The sequence below is a fragment of the Protopterus annectens genome, chromosome 4.part0 (assembly GCF_019279795.1).
Source record: "Protopterus annectens isolate FY-2018-M chromosome 4.part0, PAN1.0, whole genome shotgun sequence".
Taxonomy (NCBI): Eukaryota; Metazoa; Chordata; order Ceratodontiformes; family Protopteridae; genus Protopterus; species Protopterus annectens.
In genome coordinates this window covers 1,970,504,322-1,970,526,462 of record NC_056733.1, presented here as the reverse complement: position 1 = coordinate 1,970,526,462, position 22,141 = coordinate 1,970,504,322, and the positions used below count along the sequence as shown (strand labels likewise).

Below are 22,141 nucleotides of genomic sequence, written 5' to 3'. Positions count from 1 at the left end.
CACACACACACACACAGTTGCCAGTGTTCAGATGAGAACTCCTGCCTATGTGCATATCATGATTATAATACTACGCAATTACAAGATGTGCCACAGAGATTACACATGTACAGGTAGTTGGAATGGCCTAAGATCGAGGACATTGACAGGGATACTACAGTGCAGTGAGTGTATGTGGGGAGGGGGGTGCATCAGTAGACTATGTAACAACAGGTCACACCCCAGGGTGTACATGTTAACAGGCGGTTAGTATGCCCGTCTACAATTGATGATATCAATAGGGATGCTAGATTGCATTGAGTGGATAGGGGGAGGGGGCATTAACATTTCACTATGGTAAAATACAGCCTCACTCCAGGAACTGGACAGCCATACACATGGACAGCCATACACACACACACACACACACACACACACACACACACACACACACACACACACACACACACACACACACACACACACACACACACACACACACACACACACACACACACACACACACACACACTGGCATTCACAAAGATATACACCTATGTCACACACATACAGACACTTTACATGTGTGAGGTTTAACCACCTGCCTATGCCTTTCTTTCTACACTTCACTCTGTACTGGTGTCAACAACAGTGTTCAGGAGAGTGATAACATGTGGGATGCATTCCCAGCCATACATGACATATATGGACACACACACACACACACACACACGTGCCAGTAATGTGAATCAAACACCTGCCTATCTCATGATAGGTACTACAGAGGGAACAGCACTATCGCATCTGATACAATGCTTACTGACTCTTTCCTTTGACAACTGTGCTGTTATATGCACAATATATGCACAGGGGAGGTATTACTGTTACAGGTGTCATGAGGTTTGCCTTCAGTGTCACCCTTACAGCATTCTATATTGTCTGTCTTCCACTTCATTTAACAAAACCTGACCTTAGCAGGTACACAGGTTATTGTAGGACTGGTTGTAACACAGCAGTGAGCTATCCTCAGTAATCATTCATCTGCAAAGAAGCCCCACTACTTAATAGTCATGTTCAAACATCTGTCCATACCTCATGTACGGCTTACTGTACTTAGAGCATATCTCCATATACAGTTGGCAATGTTGAGGCTGTATTGCAACAGCATGATGTACTAAGACAACAGTCACCTTCAGACATCAGACACTGCACACACATGGAATCTACACAAACATCAATACATGTACACATATGCGGTCTACATCAGTACGCGCACTAGCAGGTCAAGAGGATACATTCCACATCTTCCCCATGCCATTTGTGAAACATAGCCAAGCATTACACCATAATGGATGTTGTATTCATGTACTGGTAGGACACCACCACTTTCACCGAGTAGCCAAGTGTACATATATTACAACAGCACATATCAGTCTGACACACACAGCATTATTCCATGTCATGCTCCTACAAACTGTTACTTGACAGTGCCATGGTGAAGCCAGGGCACTGTAATGGTCAACAGTGAGCACATCATATTTGCCACACACACCTGATGTGTACTGGAAGAGTGTCAGCAATGTGCTCTGTTAAAGCTAGGCAGTACACTCATTCAAGCATGTGTGAGGGCTGTGGCTTGTAAACATCTCACCCCAGCATGTACTGGCTATTGTGGTACTAAGGCTAATGTCCAGACAGCACACAGCATGCATGGCTTGCAATTGTTGACATGGGGTATATGTAGGAGCTGTGGCTACACATGGCTGTACATGTCGTGAATATATCACCTGTGACTACTCAGGAACATACAGAGCAGAGCTGGATTTCCCTGAGTCTGTCAATACAGGCCTTGTGTAGGTCCTATGGTCCTGTTATTTGGGTATGTTTGCAGGCATTGTATTAGGTGGACATGTCTAAAAACATACATGTCACATGGGGTGTTGTATGATATGATAGGTGTCATGGGTGACCAGTAGAGAGGGGATATTACCTCTGTCAACATAGATATCGAACCTTATGTACTGTTAGCATGCTATCTGCCATGTGTATGTGTGTAATGACTGTAGCCACCTGTATGTAGAAAGGAAAATGAAAGCTATGGCAATGTAATTTATGATGTATGAGTGTGGGATGTACATATCCAGGGCAGGTACAGTTAGGTCATATCCAATCATGAGGGTGTTGTTTACTAGTGTACAGCAGCAGTCAACCGTGTTAATGCTGACAGCATCCGAGGGACCCTGGTATGTGTGCAATTGAGCTGGTTGCAAACAGTGGTATTATTGCATTGCATAGCACATTATACAGCTGTGTCTGTACATGGGTACTTTGCACAGCTGATGTAGGCCTAGGTACAGTCCACCAATCGAGGGTTATCTGGTGGTCTACCATACAATGTCATACCACATATGGATGTGTGCTGGTAGTCTGGGAACAAGGTGGTGGATGTATATGAGGATACAACCTAGAATGCAGCATTTCCCACTGTCACCTGTACGTGACTAATCTGTGATGCGTTATGTCGGAGTACTGTTTTTTACATGTGAGTAGCCTTTATGAATATGTGTACACCACCATCTGGAATGGTCCATACCACTGTTATGGCCCACATGTCTGGATCTGAGTTATATTGTGGTAGTGCAATTGTGCACTACAGAGCCTTTAGCCTGGTATTCCTCACTGCACAGATGTCAGTATTCCCCATTGTAGATTCTACATTGAGCAAATGGATTAATAAAGCCACACATCTAGCACTGGTTAGCGTAAGCATCCAATGCAATTGTCATGTAGGTGTCAGGGTGTTACTTCTGTGTGTAGGCCATTTGCCTTGGATAGTGGCTATGCGGCTATATGGGTAAATGCAACATAGGTATTATCCACACACACGTGTAACATGGATGCATGTGCTCTGTGTTGAAGGCTCGTCATTCGGTCATGACAGCCCAGAATGACAGACACTGGACAATCTCATAATAACAGCAGGACATTGGCTCATTGTTTTGGTCTATCAGTTGCAACCCATATCATGACATCATTGCGCATGGCATTAATGTGCTTGGTAGCAAATGCCTCATGTAAGGTGACGGACAGCGGCAGAACTTGTGTATATGACCAATGTGAGATATACTTAGGGTAGCAGTCCTGTTAATAATGACAACAACTAACACAGCCGGGAGAGGTCATCTTGACACCTGCACCTCAGTACCATTACACAAGGTGGCTCACACATTATGCTTGCACATGCCATTGTTCCACGTATAATGCCACTGTCTACAACCTGCTATCAATGTATGCCTTTCAGGGCAGCAAGGTGTGTGACACATACTGTAGGTAGCATCCGCCTGTGCGATCCAGGTAACCTATTGTCTGTCATGTCCACACATGCATGAATGTATATACATAACATATATATGTCAGTACTTCATGTCCATGTATGCATGTGTATCACACAGCAACAACACAGATATATAATTTACGGGCCACATACAGGTACCGGGTAGTACACCAGTATGATGTGCATATATACTGACAGGTGAAATGTACCTAGCTTTAAACCTGTGTATTTACAATAGGAGTCCATTAAAACATGCTCTGTACATGTAAGTGTTTGAGCATGCACACTGTGGCCTTCAGTGGTTAGAATCAGAGTGCATCCCTTACAGCCCTGTGCTACTAAGTGTATGAGCGTACCCACTGCCTCCTTGTGTAATTTGAGTCAGTGCATCCAACAAGCCCTTTGTTACTAAGTGCATGAGCATGCCTAGTATAACCTTGTGTAGTTGTAGTCATAGTGTATCCCAAATGGCCCTGTGCTACTAAGTGTATGAGCATGCCCACTGTAACAGTGTATAGTATTAGTAGTTGTCCATTCCACAGATGGCCATACTCCAGTTCAGGTTCCTGTTGTGCTACAACTATACCTCTCAGGCCTACCTGCAGATGATGTGTCTTGTTTGTGCATACAGGTTGTAATGGACACCTACTTTAAACACACAGGTCTACAGCTATGTACTTCATGACTGTCGGTCTCCCTGTTGTTGTCCTCAATTGTAGAAGGGCAGTCTGACTGCCTTGGAATGTGTAATCTCTGTGGCACATCTTGTAACTGCGTAGTACTGTAATAGTGATCTTTAGATAGGCAGGAGTTCTGATCCCACCACTGGCAACTGTGTGTGTGTGAGAGACAGCAAATGCCTGAGTGTGTGTCTCCGCAAATGCCTGAGTGTGTGTGTCAGCAAATGGCTGAGTGTGGTTGTGAGTGTATATTTGTGTCTGCATCCTGTCATGGCAGCGGGTTTTGCTGCATTCCAAAGAGATACTTCCTTTTGCACTGGCCTTTATCCTTGTCAACTGCCAAACCTCTCCACCCCCTCCACACTGCAAGTAATCAGTCCTGTGATGTCACCCAGCTCAGATGTGGAATCAGTAAGTGTAATTGTATGTGTTTTGTGGCACATACCCCAACTGCATACCACTGTACTAGTTACCTTTACATAGGCAAGATGTGTATGCACAATATTGGCAAGTGTGTGCATGTTTGGGTGTGTGACTACCCTGTAGCCAGGCATACACATATGTAATGTCTTTTAGCACACCATGGTAGCCATCTGTGGTGAATTACATAGTTAGGAATGGTAAATAATACACAGTCAAGCACGATTACAGTTGGGTATGTTATTTTCCTCTGCCACTGTCGAGCAGTGACACAGAAGTGGTCGCTGGAGTGTAGGTCCATACCCATCATTCCCCCACCCTAACTCCACAGTCCCCGGGGTAGCTTACATTAGCCATCATTCCCCAAACTCCACATACACAACAACCATCCCTTCTCTGGTGAACTGCTTATGATTTAAATGTTATAACACAAGAGATTATAACACAAGGGCTGGGAGGGTGGCCTAATGGTTAAGGTGTTTGCCTTACAAACACAAGGTGCAGGGTTTGAGTCTCCCAAGGGGTAACTGGCTAAGCTTAAAATGGCTTGCAAGGGCAGTTAGCTTAGTACTAATCTATGAACATGAGATGCCTCTGTTTTGTGTACATGTCAGTTCCTTTGGAAGCCTTCTGTGTCACAAAAGGCATTCAGGTGTGTGTGTGTGTGTGTGTGTGTGTGTGTGTGTGTGTGTGTGTCTATATATATATATATATATATATATATATATATATATATATATTGCTATTGCTGTGTCTGTGTATATGCATATATATATGTTTGTGTACACATCCCGTAGGTGCATATATATATATATATATATATATATATATATATATATATATATATATATATGTAGTTATGACAGTTATACAGATGTAGACTTGTCTTTGGTGCTTCACAGAGTACAGTACATTCAAGGGTACTGTACATATGTACACAATAGGATTGTCCCATTTTTTTTTAGTACTGTGGTATACCAGTAGTAGGATGTGCATTATAGACTCCATGCAACATGTGTACAACCCAGGTGGTTTAGTGGTACATCCAGTGACCTCAGTGTGCATGGTCCAGGGTTTAAGACCTGCAAGCCTTGTAGATACTGTCAATTAGGACTGCATAAGGCAGTTGTAAGCAGGTATAAATGTGTTTACGTGATAGTAAGCAGGGGGTACACGCAGGTAACAGACATGTACAACCCGCAGTACACTTGGAATGCCCTTCTTTGGCAATCCTGCTGCTGTCACCCACTTACAAATACGCCTCTGGGACTACTGTAACCCAGTAATCTCCATGGCGCGTGCTGTAACAGCATAATGCTGTAGTGTGTTAAACTAGTTTGGTAGGTGTTCTAATCCCAGACAGGTCAAGTGTGTGTGTGTGTGTGTGTGTGTGTGTCCGCCTGTCTGTGAAAGAAGCAATGCTTTTAGAGTATGCACACTCTTTATAATTCATATGACCACCTTTGGCAATCTGTTCCAAGAGAGGCCAACTGTGTGTGTGTGTCTCTCTCTGTCTGCCTGAGACAAGAACAATGCTTTTTAGAGTATGCACACTCTTTACAATTCACATGACCACCTTTGGCAATCCGCTGATGTCACCCACCTAGGAATACACCTCTAGGACTGCTGTAACCCAGTATTCTCTGTAGCACGTGCTGTAACTGTGTATTGCTGTAGTGTGATAAACTAGTTAGGTAGGGGTTCTATTCCAAGAGAGACTGTGTGTGAGTGCCTGTCTGCGAAAGTAACAATGCCTTTTAAAGTATGCACACTCTTTACAATTCACATGACCACCTTAGGCAATCCTGCTGATGTCACCCACCTAGACATACACCTCTGGGACTGCTGTAACCCAGTAATCTCCATAGCACGTGCTGTAACTGCGTAATGCTGTAGTGTGATACACTAGTTAGGTAGGACTTCTATTCCAAGACATGGCAGGTGTGTGTGTGTGTGTGTGTGTGTGTGTGTGTGTGTGTGTGTGTGTGTGTATGTGTGTGTGTGTGTGTGTGTGTGTTTGACTGTCAGAGCCTGTGTGGAGGTGACTGTGAGTGTCTAACCACTGGACATGCTGGGGAGCAGATTTTGTAGTTTTCCTATATGGTGTCCGTCTTATATGTCACAATGTCCACCTCACGAGGAGTACAGATGTCAGTCAGCCAAGGGACTGTGTTAGCAAGCCATACCCCTACATCTGGCAAAGGACCTGGTGAACAAAGTATGCAACTCTACTATTACCAGGAATATGTCCTGAACCCATGTTTCATACACAAACACACTTGCCTAGAATATCCTGCTATGTTGCTAGTACCCTGCACATTGATGACAGATAGTAGGCATGATGTGATTGCAGTGGGCTGCAGAGGACATGGCACCCTGTACAACAGTACAATAGGCACATAATTGCAGACAATGTGCCTTCACTATGTTCCCCACTGGATGCCTGCAACATATGTGGTGCCATCAAATATGATCCACAGATGCCATACAATGCCTTACACATGTGCCCTGTATGGACCGATGCCACTGACACCAGGGAATACCATATAATATCATGCTATCAATGCAGGTGCAGGGTCAACCTGCTGACTATAAGCAGGTCCTGCCACACCAGGCCAGTATTGGCATATCAGGGGATAACAGTCTGTGTACACAACATGTGCCAGCCAAACCAGGTACACCTGTACATTTTCACTGTACATTATTGTGGGACATGCACATCCCAGGCAATGTCCATGTCAAGGACTATCAAACACAGACATGGCATGCATTGCAAAGCTATGGCCATACACAATGGTAACCAGGATGTCAGGACAGTTCATACAATACCCATCTGTGTGGGGATATTGCAGACACTACACCCCTGTACCACACTGCACACCATTGTCATGTGGCATGATGCCAAGGATTACCCCTCACCCAACCTTGTACAGCCATCTTGCACAGCCAACCACTACACACCCATGAAGCAATGCACACATGCATGTCAGTACTGGCACCTTGTGTCTGCGTGTGGGGTATGATGCTCCCAACCACAGTCACTCCCAGTATAACTCCCATTGGCATACCAACAGATGTCAAACACGTTCACATGCCCTAGCACATAGAACCTCCGGATATCCCCTGTGGTGCATGTAGTACCTGTGCATTACTGCAGTGTGGCAAACTAAGTAGTTTGGAAGTGTATTTGTGGGCCTGGCAAAGAGTGCCAATGTGAGTCCATTAGAGATTGTGGTTGTGTTGACAATGACATCCGTTCATGTGGACAGCCATGTGTGCTACACATAATGCATGTCTACTATATCTCTGTTGTAGATATCGCTCACCAACACACATATATGTTCTTACAGCACACCAACATGTCAGCTTTGTGGCACATGGAATAACTGCATGCACTTGTAATAGTAATGACTAGTCAGCCAGGGGTTTGAACATCTGTACTGGTAGGTGTGTGACAGATGATGCTTAGGTTTTAGTCTCCAAGCCCTTCTCTGATGTACTTTGCCTCTGTCTGTCCTTCCCACACACTCTTTGGTGGATGTGGAGGTGTACACCTGCTCAGCAGCAGCTTGTGTTTTGTAAGTGATGGTCATGATCAGGTGATGTCCTCTGCAACTATTGCAGTCCTCCTCTAGCTGATTGCTTGTGGAACAGCTGTGATGATGTTCCCATAGCCATTCACATGAAAAACACAGTACAATATCTAGGAACTTCATCTTGGTGTTTGCCCATGACAGTCGCTGTGAGTAGTACCTGGATCTGGTGTTTGGTAAATGGCATCACAGATGATATCTGGATGTTCCTCAAACAACATACACAGTGGGAAATAGCCTAAAGACAGGAGGGTGATGTGCCAGACATGACTACAGCATGTAAATGTAGCTATGCTTCATTGAGACTATTGCCTGTTTAACAAGTTGTGTGCGGTAATGGCTATTCTGCATGTTTTCAAACTGACATGACAGTGCTCTGTTTGTGAGGGGACCCCCATCTTTAGGGCCATCTGTGGAGTGGTCAGTGTGTGGAACCATTTGTTTCCTGTGTTACTCACTGAACACACATCTGTGAACTGCAGGAGCATAGTGTGAGGATTGCAGCCAATACATGGTGATAGTGATGAGTTACTGCCATCGCTTCCCTGACTGGACATATGTCACATGAAACAGTGGTATAACAGACACTGTCTGGGGTTCTCAGTGACATGCCAATAATGGGCCACTGCTCATAGCTGCAGTCACAAGTCTTCTACACTTTGTACAGATGTCCTGCAGTATATATGCATGTGTTGTGCTCCCTCTGCAAATGTATACCATCTGTTGTGTTGGGTTGATAGTCATATCTATGCATGCTGTTATAAGTAATCCTGAATGCTGCTGACTATTACTAAGCCATATCTGTGTTTCAGCTGCAACACCATAGGCTGTATGGGTTTGGAGATCATGGCAGAACCTCCTGTCCCACTTCAGCTGGCCATGGCACCGGGCACCAGCACATTTGGGGCCCAGCCTTGGACCTCCACCTCTGTTGGCTCTGCACCACCTTCTGGTGGTACCGACACTGAGGATGGGGCTTGTTCCCCCTGGAAGCAGGTCCAGACAGGAACATGCCCGCTCTCGTACAGTCCCGGATGTGGTGCGTAGGGGGCTCAATAAGGGGTTTTGAGGCCAGATATGCCAGCTCAAGGGCAGTATGTCACATTTACAGGGTGAGGCTGCCCTTCCTAGACATCGCCCAGCACTGCCACCTTTGCAGCTGTTTTGGTGCAGTGGTGGCTGCCCATGGCTGGGGACCTCGGTTCCACTGTTTCCATCTGGGGACTCATGGGCTTGTAACTGCCGAGCACCCCTCCCCATCCGAGGTGTATCCCCCCACATGTGTCATATACTGACCCTGTATGCTGTCTTGTCTGTCATCCTACCCTACATATCCTTCACGGGCATACCTACTCTCCTTCCACCACATCCCACTCTCACCCTACTGAAATAAAAGGCCAATCGGTTCCTAGAACAACATTTGCCCCATACATAGCTGTCACTTTCACACACGTGTCCACTGGAGACATGTAACCCTTTTAATATGCATCATAACATACTCCAGTTATCCTCACCCTTGTCTCTCAGGTGCACAATCCTAGTATGCACATGACTCCTAAATGTTACAGGTACATGTGATGCGGACGGCCCCATTGTACACACAGCTCTACCGGTCCCTCTATGGTTATCCCATTTACCTTTATCATGATGATGATGTTGCACACAGCACCTTGCAAGAGTACTGTTCTCACATAATGAGTGATGTATATGGCCAATGTACAAATGTTTGCATGTATAAATGACACATGTTAGTCTGAGGGAGTCTTGATATTACATAGGACAACACCACTACATAATTCAGGCATTGCTGGTGTTTCCCTTTTCATTCCTTTGTAATGCTTTTTTTGTCACATGGGATGTTCCTGATATATCTATATATATGTATGTATCTATATCTGGACATAAACACTCACACATACATCTACATGATGGAATACATTTCCTATACTGCTGAATGACTGCACTGGATGATATGTTTGTGATAAGGTCCAATGTCTGTATATCTGCCATGGCATAGTGGTAAATCACAATAGCTGTGTGTGCAGGGTCCTGGTTTCGAGCCTTGCAGAGACTGTTTATTTTGTTGCTGGGCAGAACAAGGCCATTGGATATGGAGTGATTAAGGCACATTAAAGCAGTTGTGAGCAGGTGTGCATGGGTTTGTGCAGAGCTAAGCAATGCTAACCTCCGGTTACAGTTTCTTACACTCCGTCAACCTCAACATTGCTATACCAGTGTAATACTCACATACTGGCGGCCAAACAGGCTTACACCCGCTTGCTCCCGCACTTGCAAATGCACTGCATTTGGTGTTTGCATCTGACACTCACACCCCTGGGTGGGAGTGAGGACTACAGTATTACCTTGTGATGCCTATTACATCGGATTACATGCCTACAGTATCGGGAATGGCTGCCCATTAGGTGACAGAATGCTGTTCGACTGTACGAAATCCGCGGCCTGTCCAGAGTTTGATTCATATTATTAGTGTGTTCCTCTTACAATCTGCACCCGTCTGGCTAATACATAGAAACTGACACTCTTCAATACAAACAAGTAACTGGGTTTTGGAATCCACATCCTTCAGCCAAGTCATGCTACTGCATACCTAATATTCTATCATCTTTCTAAGGTTGTCAGTGGAATATGTGCTTTCTGTCCCTATCAGACCTCTCATATGATTGGGGAAAAATGCAAACTGAATCAGGGACATGGCATAACAACATCAGGGGCACATTTAAATTATTAGTGCTATTAACCTGACACATTGACAGACTCAGAGCATATGAATTCATACACATTTTCTGAGGTAAATGATGTTTATAACTCTTAATTGTTGTCATTATTCATTACGTGTAGTTCACCACCTTTCCTCCAAATGTCACTAGTTTTAGGAAGGATTAAGTGGGACAGAGTTAAAAATTGAGTCGAAATCAGGAACGTCCCTGGAAATCAGGGACAGTTCAGAGGTATGGTCCCTATTTGTTCCCCAAATGGTTTATGTCCTGTCCAGTGGATGTGCTCTTAGGGGTTGAGAGGTATGGGCATCAGTTATGCCCATTTCAGAATATTACTTACATCCCCGGGGTGGTCCTAATATGACAACACCAGCCAACACCTGCATGCCTAGGCCCATAATTGCATACCCATAGTTCCCCCACCTGTCACTCCTCTACAGCACTCATCCTTACTGTGGGTGCAGGTGGGATATAAACACGCCACTACACACTGCCCACTCTCCCCATGTCGAGACACATGTCATACGTTGTGTCGACCCGTGGGTTATCAGGCTTGCACAACCTACTGGTCCGTGTACATCTGCAGCCTGGTTTGATAAGTCATTACTGGGACTGCCTCCAATGATCATTAATGTTTGGTGTCCAACAAGGGACATCGATGTCTATGTTTTAAGATTAGACTTGGCAGGTCTCTCCCACTGGTAGTATCCTGCCGGTGGTCTGGGAAGCAGTGGTGTGTTTACCTTTATTGTGTGTCTGTATGTCTCACCAGCCTAGCTGGGGGTTGATGCTACATTTTACACGTTTGTTTATTGGACCCCTTACCCCCATATGCACGGCCTGTGAACATATGTAACTTGTAACTGCTGTATCATATCCTAGCTATATACATGTGTATATTTACAGTCGCATATATATATATATATATATATATATATATATATATATATATATATATATATATATATATATATATAGATATTTGCATTACTATATACAGATATATCTGTATATGTATGCATACATGTATATTTATATTTTTCTGTCTCTCTCTCTCTCTATATATATATATATGTATATATATATATATATATATATATATATATATATATATCACAACATATGGGTCTATGGGTGTCTGCATATGTATACATTTATATGTGGGTATGTATCTGTATTCTGTCTCTGTATGTATACATTTGTACTACGGAGAGGGAGAGGCTTATCTCTATGTCGCTATGGGTAGATATACACACACATCCCTCTACATATATACATTTACATCTGGTTATTCTGTTCCTTGCCATATAGATTACACTTTGCTGCAGTGGGACTCGTAGTGGGTGTGGCTGCTCGTTGGGTGACACCTCTGCCCAATGAACACATTCGCTTACATCCCTAGGGCTGTCCATATAGGCCCACATCAGCTAACACCTGCACACCTAGACCCATAAGTAGCTACCCATAGTTCCCCCACCCGCACCTCCTCAACAGCACCCATGCTTACTCTGAGTCCTGGTCTGTTCTGCACACACCACTACACACTGCCCACTCTCCACTTCACGGGACCCATTTCATACAATTGTCTTGGCCCATGGGTCATCACGGTTTCCCACCCTTGTATTCCGAGTATGTATACACCCCAGCCAGAATGTTCAGTCTATCACCTTTTTTTGGTCTTGCCAGTTTTTGGGGTGTCCTGCAAGGGACGCTCCTGTCTGTATTCCAAGATTAGAATTCAATATCAATAAAAAATGTGACATCTTCCAGGCTACTAAAGTTATAGAATATGCATCCTGTATAATAAAACCACTAAGTAATTAAATTTCTTCAAAAAAAGTAATCATACACATTTATAGGATCAAAGGATCCTAGGATGTTACTAGGATAATGGCCCTAGAGCCTTTTTAAGCTTAGCCATTCATGCCCTAGTAGTCCCAATTATCAATGCCCATGGGCTAGAATGACTTTAGTAAATGCCTGTGACTTAAGGCATCTACAAACTGCCCTTGTCCATAAGGGCCACAGTTATCAAGTTGGGGTAGATTTGCAACTTCCCATCCATTGGTCCAAATTGTGTTTGAATAGGCTTACGGAAGAGCTCTGTTTCACATGAATGAGGAGTCTTTCATGAGAAGGGGTAATGACTGAGATACTTACCTGTCCCTCCAACATATTTTATTTATGTCACAGACAAGGCTTGCATCCTTAGATTGGGTAATACTAGTGCTGTTTGTTTTGTAAATGAGTAGCAGATACATCAGGGCTGAATTGGAGAATATCTTGTAGGTTAGACATAGATCACCCTTCAGTAGTCTGTAGGAGACTGAGTACAGGGACAGGGCTTTGAGGTGGTCCACATAGGATATATTATTTGCACCCTGTATTCTTTTAGTGAGGAACATCTCTAGCCATTCCATATGTTGCAAATGCCTGGTCAGGCACATGCCAAAGGGTGCATTGTACTTTATTATTGGTCTAATGAGGGCTGAGTACAGTGGAACCATGATCACTTCAGATTTGGATGCCCTGCTCTTACTTATAAGTTGCACTCTGCAGAAAGATTTTCTAGATATCTCTGTCTTTATGGGTAATGTTAAACATTGCCTGCTTGTACTCAAACCTGTCAAACAGAATTACATCAAATACCAACTCAAGAAACTACTCCAACATGTAAAATATCAAAGTCCTCCTGTATCCCCACCCCCATCTGCAACTTGTGTGTGTGTGTGTGTGTGTGTGTGTGTGTGTGTGTGTGTGTGTGTGTGTGTGTGTGTATGTGTGTGTGTGTATATATATATATATATATATATATATATATATATATGTGTGTGTGTGTGTGTGTGTGTGTGTGTGTGTGTGTATATATATATATATATATATATATATATATATATGTGTGTGTGTGTGTGTTTGTGTGTGTGTATAATCATTGTAAACTGCTTCTTGAAATAAATATTGTAGCATATTTTTGCATCTGTAAAAAATATATATTTGTATATATTTTGTTTTAGCATATCCTTGTATCTGTACATTTGTTTTGTTCATTTTTTAATGTGACCCTATTCACCTGGACTATGCCTGAAAATAGTCCATTAAGATCAGTGCATTACCCCAGTAAACAAATATAAATAAATAAAAAATAAACAAAAACTTTTGAGATCATCTTACTGTGGGAAAAGGGCAAATTCCCATTCCCTGTTGTACCTCAGTCTTGCACAACATTTCAACATTTAACAATCACTTGACTATTCAGTCTCTTGTTCTGAACTTTACCTCCATTCAACCATCTGAATTTATGACTACTTGCATGTAAGCCATATTCCTAGATAACTCTGTGTGTGTGTGTGTGTGTGTGTGTGTGTGTGTGTGTGTGTGTGTGTGTGTGTGTGTGTGTGTGTGTGTGTGTGTGTGTGTGTGTGTGTGTGTGTGTGTGTGTGTGTGTGTGTGTGTGTAAATGTGTATGTTATGTGTATGTGAGTGTGTTTGGGGTGTGTATATTAACAAAAGTTCCCGGGGTATCACAACAGTCAACTTCTTTGAAGACCATTAAGCCATATGTTTGACAATGAAACATATTACTATATCTGCTAAGACAACATCATCAGCTATTTACTTAATTTATATTTATTAGATATGAAAATCAGGTGCAGTTCCTTGTGGTAAGTAGGACTTCTCAATGTACAGCATCAAGGAAGTCAAACCTGCAGCAATTAATTAAAAGTTATTGAAAAATACTGTATCTATTTTCAATTAATAATTTATAAAAGAAAATCTCTTCTGCCAACAGCAGGGCACTTCATCACTCAACTACCACACATGTACACCCACAGTGAAAAAAACTTCTAAGACAAGGCAACCAATGTCTTTTATGTATTCCTAGGGGGGCAGAAAACACTAATTCTAGAATTTAAGACTTCTGTTTCTTTTATTTAATTCAAAATCACTCCTGTGTGAAACATTTTCTTACTTTTTCATGTCTTGTGATGATGTCAATGGAATCACTTCGAATCCATTGGTTTCAGAATTCAAGCAGTAATTATGCTAGAAAGTGTGAAGGGTCATCAACAAACACACTTACGTGCCATCTTGGCGGGTGATGGTATATCCATACTGTGGGTATTTAACAAATGAAACGTTTACCCCAATCAATGGAGTTCCATCTGTAGTCACTACTTGTCCTCTGATAAGAGATGCCAGGCTGCAAAGACAAATAACCAAAGACCAGACTTAGTGTTAATTCTAGTGGCAATGACTCAAAGCAATCTACAGACATAAAACTTAATGCAGAAAAGTCAGCTTAAAACAATGCAAATACCAAAGAAAAACAGCAAACAGTGAAATCAGTACAGGCCAAATTCTAATGGTGTTACCTTGTACATACTGTGAGGAGGGAAAAGAAAATGGATGCTTTTCTTAATATGAACATCATTAACAATTTGCATCCAAACTGTTAAGAAAAAATGTTTTTCCCATAAGGTCAAGTGTGAAATGGATGAGACTGCTACTTACTCATCAGATGTAGATTAGCTGTAACTCATCTGCTGCTTTTTATTATCATTGCCAGCTGGCACTGTTTGTGGCAGAGATTCACACTTTTTTTTCCTTATGTTTGCATGGGAAAAAGTAAGGAGGGTGGTGTGGGGGGAATGGGGGTGTGTGGGGGGGAATGCCCACTACAAAAACCTGCTTATTTTATTTTTTTCTTCAGGATGAAGTATTATTGGTTTTGTCTGATTGGACCTTCAATCATAGTTACTTGGGGCATGTAGAAAAGCAATAAATAAATACATAAATAAATAAATAAACTGATCTTATAAAATGTGACTCCATGTTATCAGCGAATTTCTAGATTTGCAAATTCTCCACACACAGTCATCACTTTTTATTTACTTCTTTCTATTACAATGCATCAACAACACTTTATTTTATTAACTTAAATAAAAATAATGTTATTAATTACATGGGAGATTAATTCAAATTCTGATAGAGGTACCAGGTAAATAATGCCTTTCCATATGACTACATTTTCATTTCGTAAACTTTTGTTTTGATATTTTGATTGACAATGATAGACATTAATGTGCTACTAAAAACTGCCTCCAAGACTTCCAATAATACTTGTGTGCAGAAACTTCAATTTGACTATGGTTACATTAGACATACAAAAGGTCTATGAGTTAAATGTGATTTGTTTTACTGAGATAACCTGCTGGTGGATGAATACTGAACACTCGAGCTTTGACTGCCCGCTGTTTAACCCACTGATGAGTTGAGTTCCTCCATGGAAGATTACTGTCAGAGAGTTGTGCCAGCAGTGATGCCCTTTTTGGGGGAATGTCTCCCTTCTTTGAGTTGGTGTGACCATGGGGTTGGTATATATAAGTTCAGGGAAGTGGGGGGGGGCTCACTCCTCACACTGGGGGCTGTAGTGGGAGGGCTTTTCCACAGCAAAAATCATGTAAAAAGTGTTTTGGGCAGGTTGTTTTCAGTGAATACAGTTCAGGGATTCCAATCCTTGGTGCATTTGCTTTTGTCCACTAATGGTGGAAGCATTTTACTCCAAAAATATTAAACAAAATAATAATTTTTTTCCAGCATTATATTTATCTGTTAAACATATAAGCCTGTTATGCTCTTCTCCCTTTTTTAGAGTAGATGAAGAATGATGCTTTAGTTAAGTGATTAATTCTGCACTGTGACCTCAGTCAAATCACTTAACTAGACATTGGTCTTGGGATGTCTTTGAAAAGAGACTGTATGTCCAGTGAGCCTACCTGATCAGCAAATGTGCATTATTAGAGCACAACAAGACTTATTAGAATTCAGTCAATAGGAAACTACAGTCATATTATGTTTATATTTACCAGTTTTCACAATATGCACAGTATGTGTGTATGATTTTTAGAATATGCACAGGATGCGTTTATGACTTTCTTAATATGTACAGCATGTGCATATGATCAAACAGATTATGAAGTACATCGCAACTGATAATATTCAAGCATTTGCTTAAATAGTGGAGTGACATTCATTCTGACATATTGGTAAAAATGAGTCCTATCACTACCTGTGGAAACAAGCAGTAAAAACTATTTAATGAAATTCAGGACTTCATTGATAAAGCTTAGTTATTTAATTATCAATGATCATGGAATATGGGAAATAAAAGGATATCAACAGGATATTTCACTTAGAAAAGCAACTGTTACAAAAAATGTGATTTTAATACAAGATAGTACAAAACATGGAAAAAATGTAAATTATATTTTGGCTTGTGGAAGTGCAATGAGGGCAGTGAACTTATGTAGAGTAAATGCAAAATTGGCTGTTATATGCAGCAGGATTCATGGAGGTTACATCCTGACCTTTGTGGTTTAAAGTTAAACAGCAGGTATTTCTAAAGTTAGCTCTGGCAAATGAAAGATGTGTTCATTCTCAGTAAGACAAGGGGAAATGTATGAGGTATGGATGCTGTGCGATCATTCTGTGTAGTAAAATACATTTAAGATCATTTTGGCATACCATAACAAGTTATACATTTTTATATGCCAAAGAAGCTGATAGCTCACCATGGGCGATGATAAGCAAACTGTTTCAAGGATGCGGAAAAAGATTTTTAAAAGGCTCCAAACTGTAGCATTTACAATTCCGATTTTGCTGTGCTTCATGAGTAGGACATTAATGACAGAATAGTACAAGATAGTCACTAAGGAATTAATGGCAATCATAGAGTATGTATCAGAATTGATTTCTGTGTTTCAGTTATTTATTTCTCTGCAAATTAAACTACAAAAAGTGTTGGTGTTCTATAAGGTACTGTATGTTGTAAGTGTAAATAGGAGACACAGCTCTGTTTTGTTATAGACAAAAGAATATTATGGAACATTGCTTGCCTAGGAGAAACAGAAACACAGAGTGTCTGCATTTGTATTTTGTCCTTGTTTGTATTACAAATTCTGTAATAAATGCAGCAATGGTGTGTGAAGGGAAAATGTGAAAGCAATGCAAACCAGTACAGAGTCTGAGAACATTTTAAATGTAACAGTGTGAGCCCTCACTGAATGATAATGAGAAATGCATTATTTTCCTCGCAGTTTAGGGTATGTGAATTATGAGTGGAAAGAGTATTTCAGAAAGTGCAACATAATATTACCACTACATTGTTTTGTGTACTTAAGCTAGTGTTTGTAGTCTGCTATGTCAAATTTGCCTTTGTACCAGTCGTTAACACTATTCTGGACAATAAAGTTTCATGCCATGATGTGCTTTTATATCTCAATGGATTTATTGATGATAGACAGTGCATTAAGGAAACTCTTAACAGGTCCACTGTAATGAAAGAAAAACACTGAAAGCTGTAATTTTATACTAATTCTTTTTTTTTTTTTCCAATATATTTTTATTGCATGTTTTCTTCTTATTTTAATACAAGAAAAGAATATAACAGAAAAATATAAGAACAGGTACCAGGAATATCAAGTTGCAGTAATCATATTAAAGTATATATAACATGAACCATCAGTGTTAAACTAACAATATGTAAAATTAATTAACAATCAAGCTGTACATATTGAGCTATAATACATAAAATTACACAGAGATAATATACAACTTATTGAAATCTGACATTAAAACACTTGCATCAAGACATTCTAGCCTACCTAATTTACGTTATATCTTGTACTATGTACACTATATACATTGATGTCACCTTGAATGTTCATCTTATATGTATTACCATGACCTGGCCATTGTTGTTGTGGATAAACACTTTAGTTTCCCTTATTTACATAGAATAATACTAATGTTTTAGTCCCTTGTTCATAAATCAGTTTTGACCTAAGATTTCTATAAGCGTTCTCCAATGTTTCTGATAGTAGGATATTTTTTTTTTGGCTTCTTGTAATTAGTTTACTGGCTAATAAGTACTTTATAGCCATTCCTTTAAATTCTTCCCATGTGATTTTACTTCTATCTAACCAATTTTGGGCTATGTATGATTTCATCATTGCACACAGTGTGACTATGATGTGTTTATTTTCATAGGGAAAATTGGTAGGGAATACATGCAAAATTTCCATTTCCCATGACAGAGTAGATTTAGTGTATCCCTTTTTTTCTAACTTGGCTCTTAACGAACACCATAATTTGTAAACATTCTTGCAGCTCCAAAAATTTGAAGAGTGTCTGCAACGCTGTTTTGGCATATGGTGCAGTAAGGAGAGTGTGAGGGATTAATTTTACTTAGAAAACGTGGTGTGTGATAAGCATTGTTATTAATCATAATTTGGGTGTAAATTAGTTTTTTGAGGGGGGTTAGTTTCAAAGTAAGCTCAATTGCAGCAGATTTGTGTTCAACAGTGATCTTATTATTTATTCTTCCCAAATTTTTGAATCTAGAAGTGCATCTTGATATTTAATTTTTGTTATTAATCTATAGGTATTTGATAACATTTTAGATCTCAAAAGTAACAGGTTAATACTTTGTTGATATAGCTGCATGTCTTGGTTATCTATTTTAACGTTCATAGTAATAGTATTAATCAGGTATGTTAATTGGTTGATTATAGTATTATAATTTTTATTTGCTTCAAATCTTTGCCTGATGTTTTCAATTGAAAGGCTTTTGACCTAATAGAGATCCCATATGGTCATGTTTTTGATTTTGGGGTACTGAGTCAGGTTTATCATAGTATTATTTAGTTTAATATTAGGGTTAAGGTATATTGGTTGTCCCACTACCAAAGCATCTTTTATGATTTAGGGAGAATACCAGCTTTTGAAATATTAGTGTGTTTCTTATGATTATGGGATGGACCTTAAAATACTTTAACATCTTAGAATTCAAAAAGGGTACTGCTTTAGGATGTAAATTACATGAGGTTATATGATTGTAATATATTTTAATCCATAGTGGATACCATGCTTTGCTGAATGGTTCAAAATTTGCTATTTATATAATTCGACTAGTATTTATAATGTTATAGTATGTTTGGAATTCAGGTAGACCTAGCCTCCCTTTTTGTTTGGGTAATGTTAATCTAGAATATTTTATTATTGTATTTTTTGGATGCCAAATAAATTTACCTAGTAGTGTTTCAAGTTTGGAAAAGACGTTTTTGGGTATATTTTGATTAATAGCACTAAAATGAAACAATAATCTTGGAAGAATATTCATTTTAGCTATAGCCGTCTTAGATAGTAGAGATAGATTGAGATTTAACCATCTCTTAGTGTCCTCAGTGATAGTAGTCCAGGTTTTGAGCAAATTGTTTTAGTCACATCAGATTGGGGGTGAGTAAACATGATACCCATTATTTTAAGATTATAATTGACTTTTATTTCAGTTTCAGGGAAATAGAATTTTTTATGTCCTAGAGTATTCAGAGAGAATATGACTGATTTTTTTGGGTTAATGGCATGATTTGATATTTTTGAGAATTTTTCATTTGAGTTTAATATCTTTTTCAAATCTGTATTTGGGAATTCAAAAAAGATATTTAAATCATCAGCAAAAGCTGTATACTTTATTGGGATTTTTGAAATATTCATAAGATGGTGATAAATTCTTTATGATATTTTAAGAAGTAGAGGTTCTATGTATATATTGAACAGATATGGTGATAGTGGGCATCCTTGCTTTGTACCGTTCACAATTTGAATAAGTTTTGATTGTTTTTTATTTATAAATAGTGTTGTCGTGGCATTATTGTATAAAGCCCTAACCATGTTTATATAGTCTTCAGGGATGCTAAAGTTCTTGAGTATCTTTAATAAAAAATTAAAATTTACCCTGTCAAAAGCTTTGGTTGCATCTACTGAGAGTGCATAGCTAGGGCATTTATCATTCACTTTTAAACTAATGATTGAATCAACAGTGAGTGTACTGTCATATATGTGTCTGTTGTTCATAAAACCTAATTGTTCAGAAGATATGATAAGAGGTAAGGTTTTTTTGATTCTACTGACTAGGACTATAGAAGGAATTTTGATATCAATATTTATGAGTGCTATTGGTCTGTAATTATTTGGATTTGATGCTTCAGACTTGGGTTTTGGTATGAATATAGTTTTTGAGTTATCGATATACAAGCCTTTGGTACCATACTTTATTATGTATTCGTATACTTTCAGTAATATTGGAGCTAATTATTTTTTGAAAATCTTGTAAAATTCCACCACATAAGCATCTAGCCCTGCTGGTTTGCCTGGTTTTGACTTATTTTCAGCAGCAATAATTTCCACTACATTTAAGAGAGCTTTGAAGTTATTTATTTTTGCTTAATTTAATACTGGAAATTGTAACTCTTCAGTTGTTGTGTCTTTTGGCTTTTCCCGGTTAGGGGTCGCCACAGCGGAACTCCGGTCCGCTAATGATTGGCAGTAGATTTTTACATGCCGAGTTGCTGGCCCTGACGCACAATCTTCAACAAAGGTATGCCCGTTCATGCATGTCTCCACACAGAAGACGCTCTAGCTGAGAATCGAACAGGACAACGTCTTGCTGTGAGGTGACAACGCTACCGCAGCACCACCACCACAGTAAATTGCAACTCTTCAGTAAATTGATGAAATAAAAATTCATTAAACTGGTTGTGAGGGCCATATAGGTTTTGGTAAATCTCTTCAAAGGCCTCTATAATCTCTTTGTCTGCATTTAAAGATTTGTTATCATAGTTTAATTGCTTTATTTTAGTAGGGTTTTTTATGTTTATGATTCTTGCCAGCACTTTTGAGGGTGATTGAGCCCATTCGGCATATTTGTGAAGAAGTTTAATTTCACTGATTGAGAATGTTGTGTTTGAATTTCCTGTAACTGTCCCTGTAGTGTAACCATTTGACTTTCAAGTGCTGGAAAATGATTAATTTGTAATTCTAACTCTATGTTTTTTAATTTTGATTCTATTGTTCCGACTTTTTCCATGTTTAATTTTTTATAGAAAGCAGCTTTTTGAATTAATATTTCCATAACAGTAGCTTTTATCGCTTGCCATTGAATGTCATATGGTATATCTGTTACTTCTAGGTTACTTTTAGCTTGGGTGAGAATGTCAATGATATCCTGTGAAACTTTATTCTTTAATAAGTTAGTATTTAATGTCCATTTCATAACTGTTGGGAGTCTTTGCATTGAGCTCCCCAACTTTATTGTAATGTTTATTTTTGCATGATCTGATATTGTTTTAGGTTCACTATTGTAGGTGACTGTATTATTTAACAGAACTTCAGATATTAAAAATATATCTATTCTAGACCAAGACTTGTGGTATAGTGAATAATAAGTGAATTTACTAGTAGTTGTACTATTCCTATAGTTTTCAAATGGGTTAGCTAACTAAAAGTCTTCCATTATTTCAGCTATTAGTGTAGTGAGCTGAACGGGTTGCTTATTAT

General features: G+C 39.8%; 1 protein-coding gene across 5 annotated transcripts in view; it reads right to left on the bottom strand.

Annotated features, from left to right (window-relative positions):
• TENM2 (teneurin transmembrane protein 2) overlaps positions 1-22,141 on the bottom strand; it is a 1,770,657-nt gene that overhangs the window by 324,117 nt on the left and 1,424,399 nt on the right. For all 5 annotated transcript variants that reach the window (XM_044069584.1, XM_044069586.1, XM_044069585.1 and 2 more), the window contains one exon: positions 14,826-14,945. In XM_044069584.1, the coding sequence (XP_043925519.1) occupies positions 14,826-14,945 (120 nt within the window). The remainder of the gene's footprint in view (positions 1-14,825; positions 14,946-22,141) is intronic.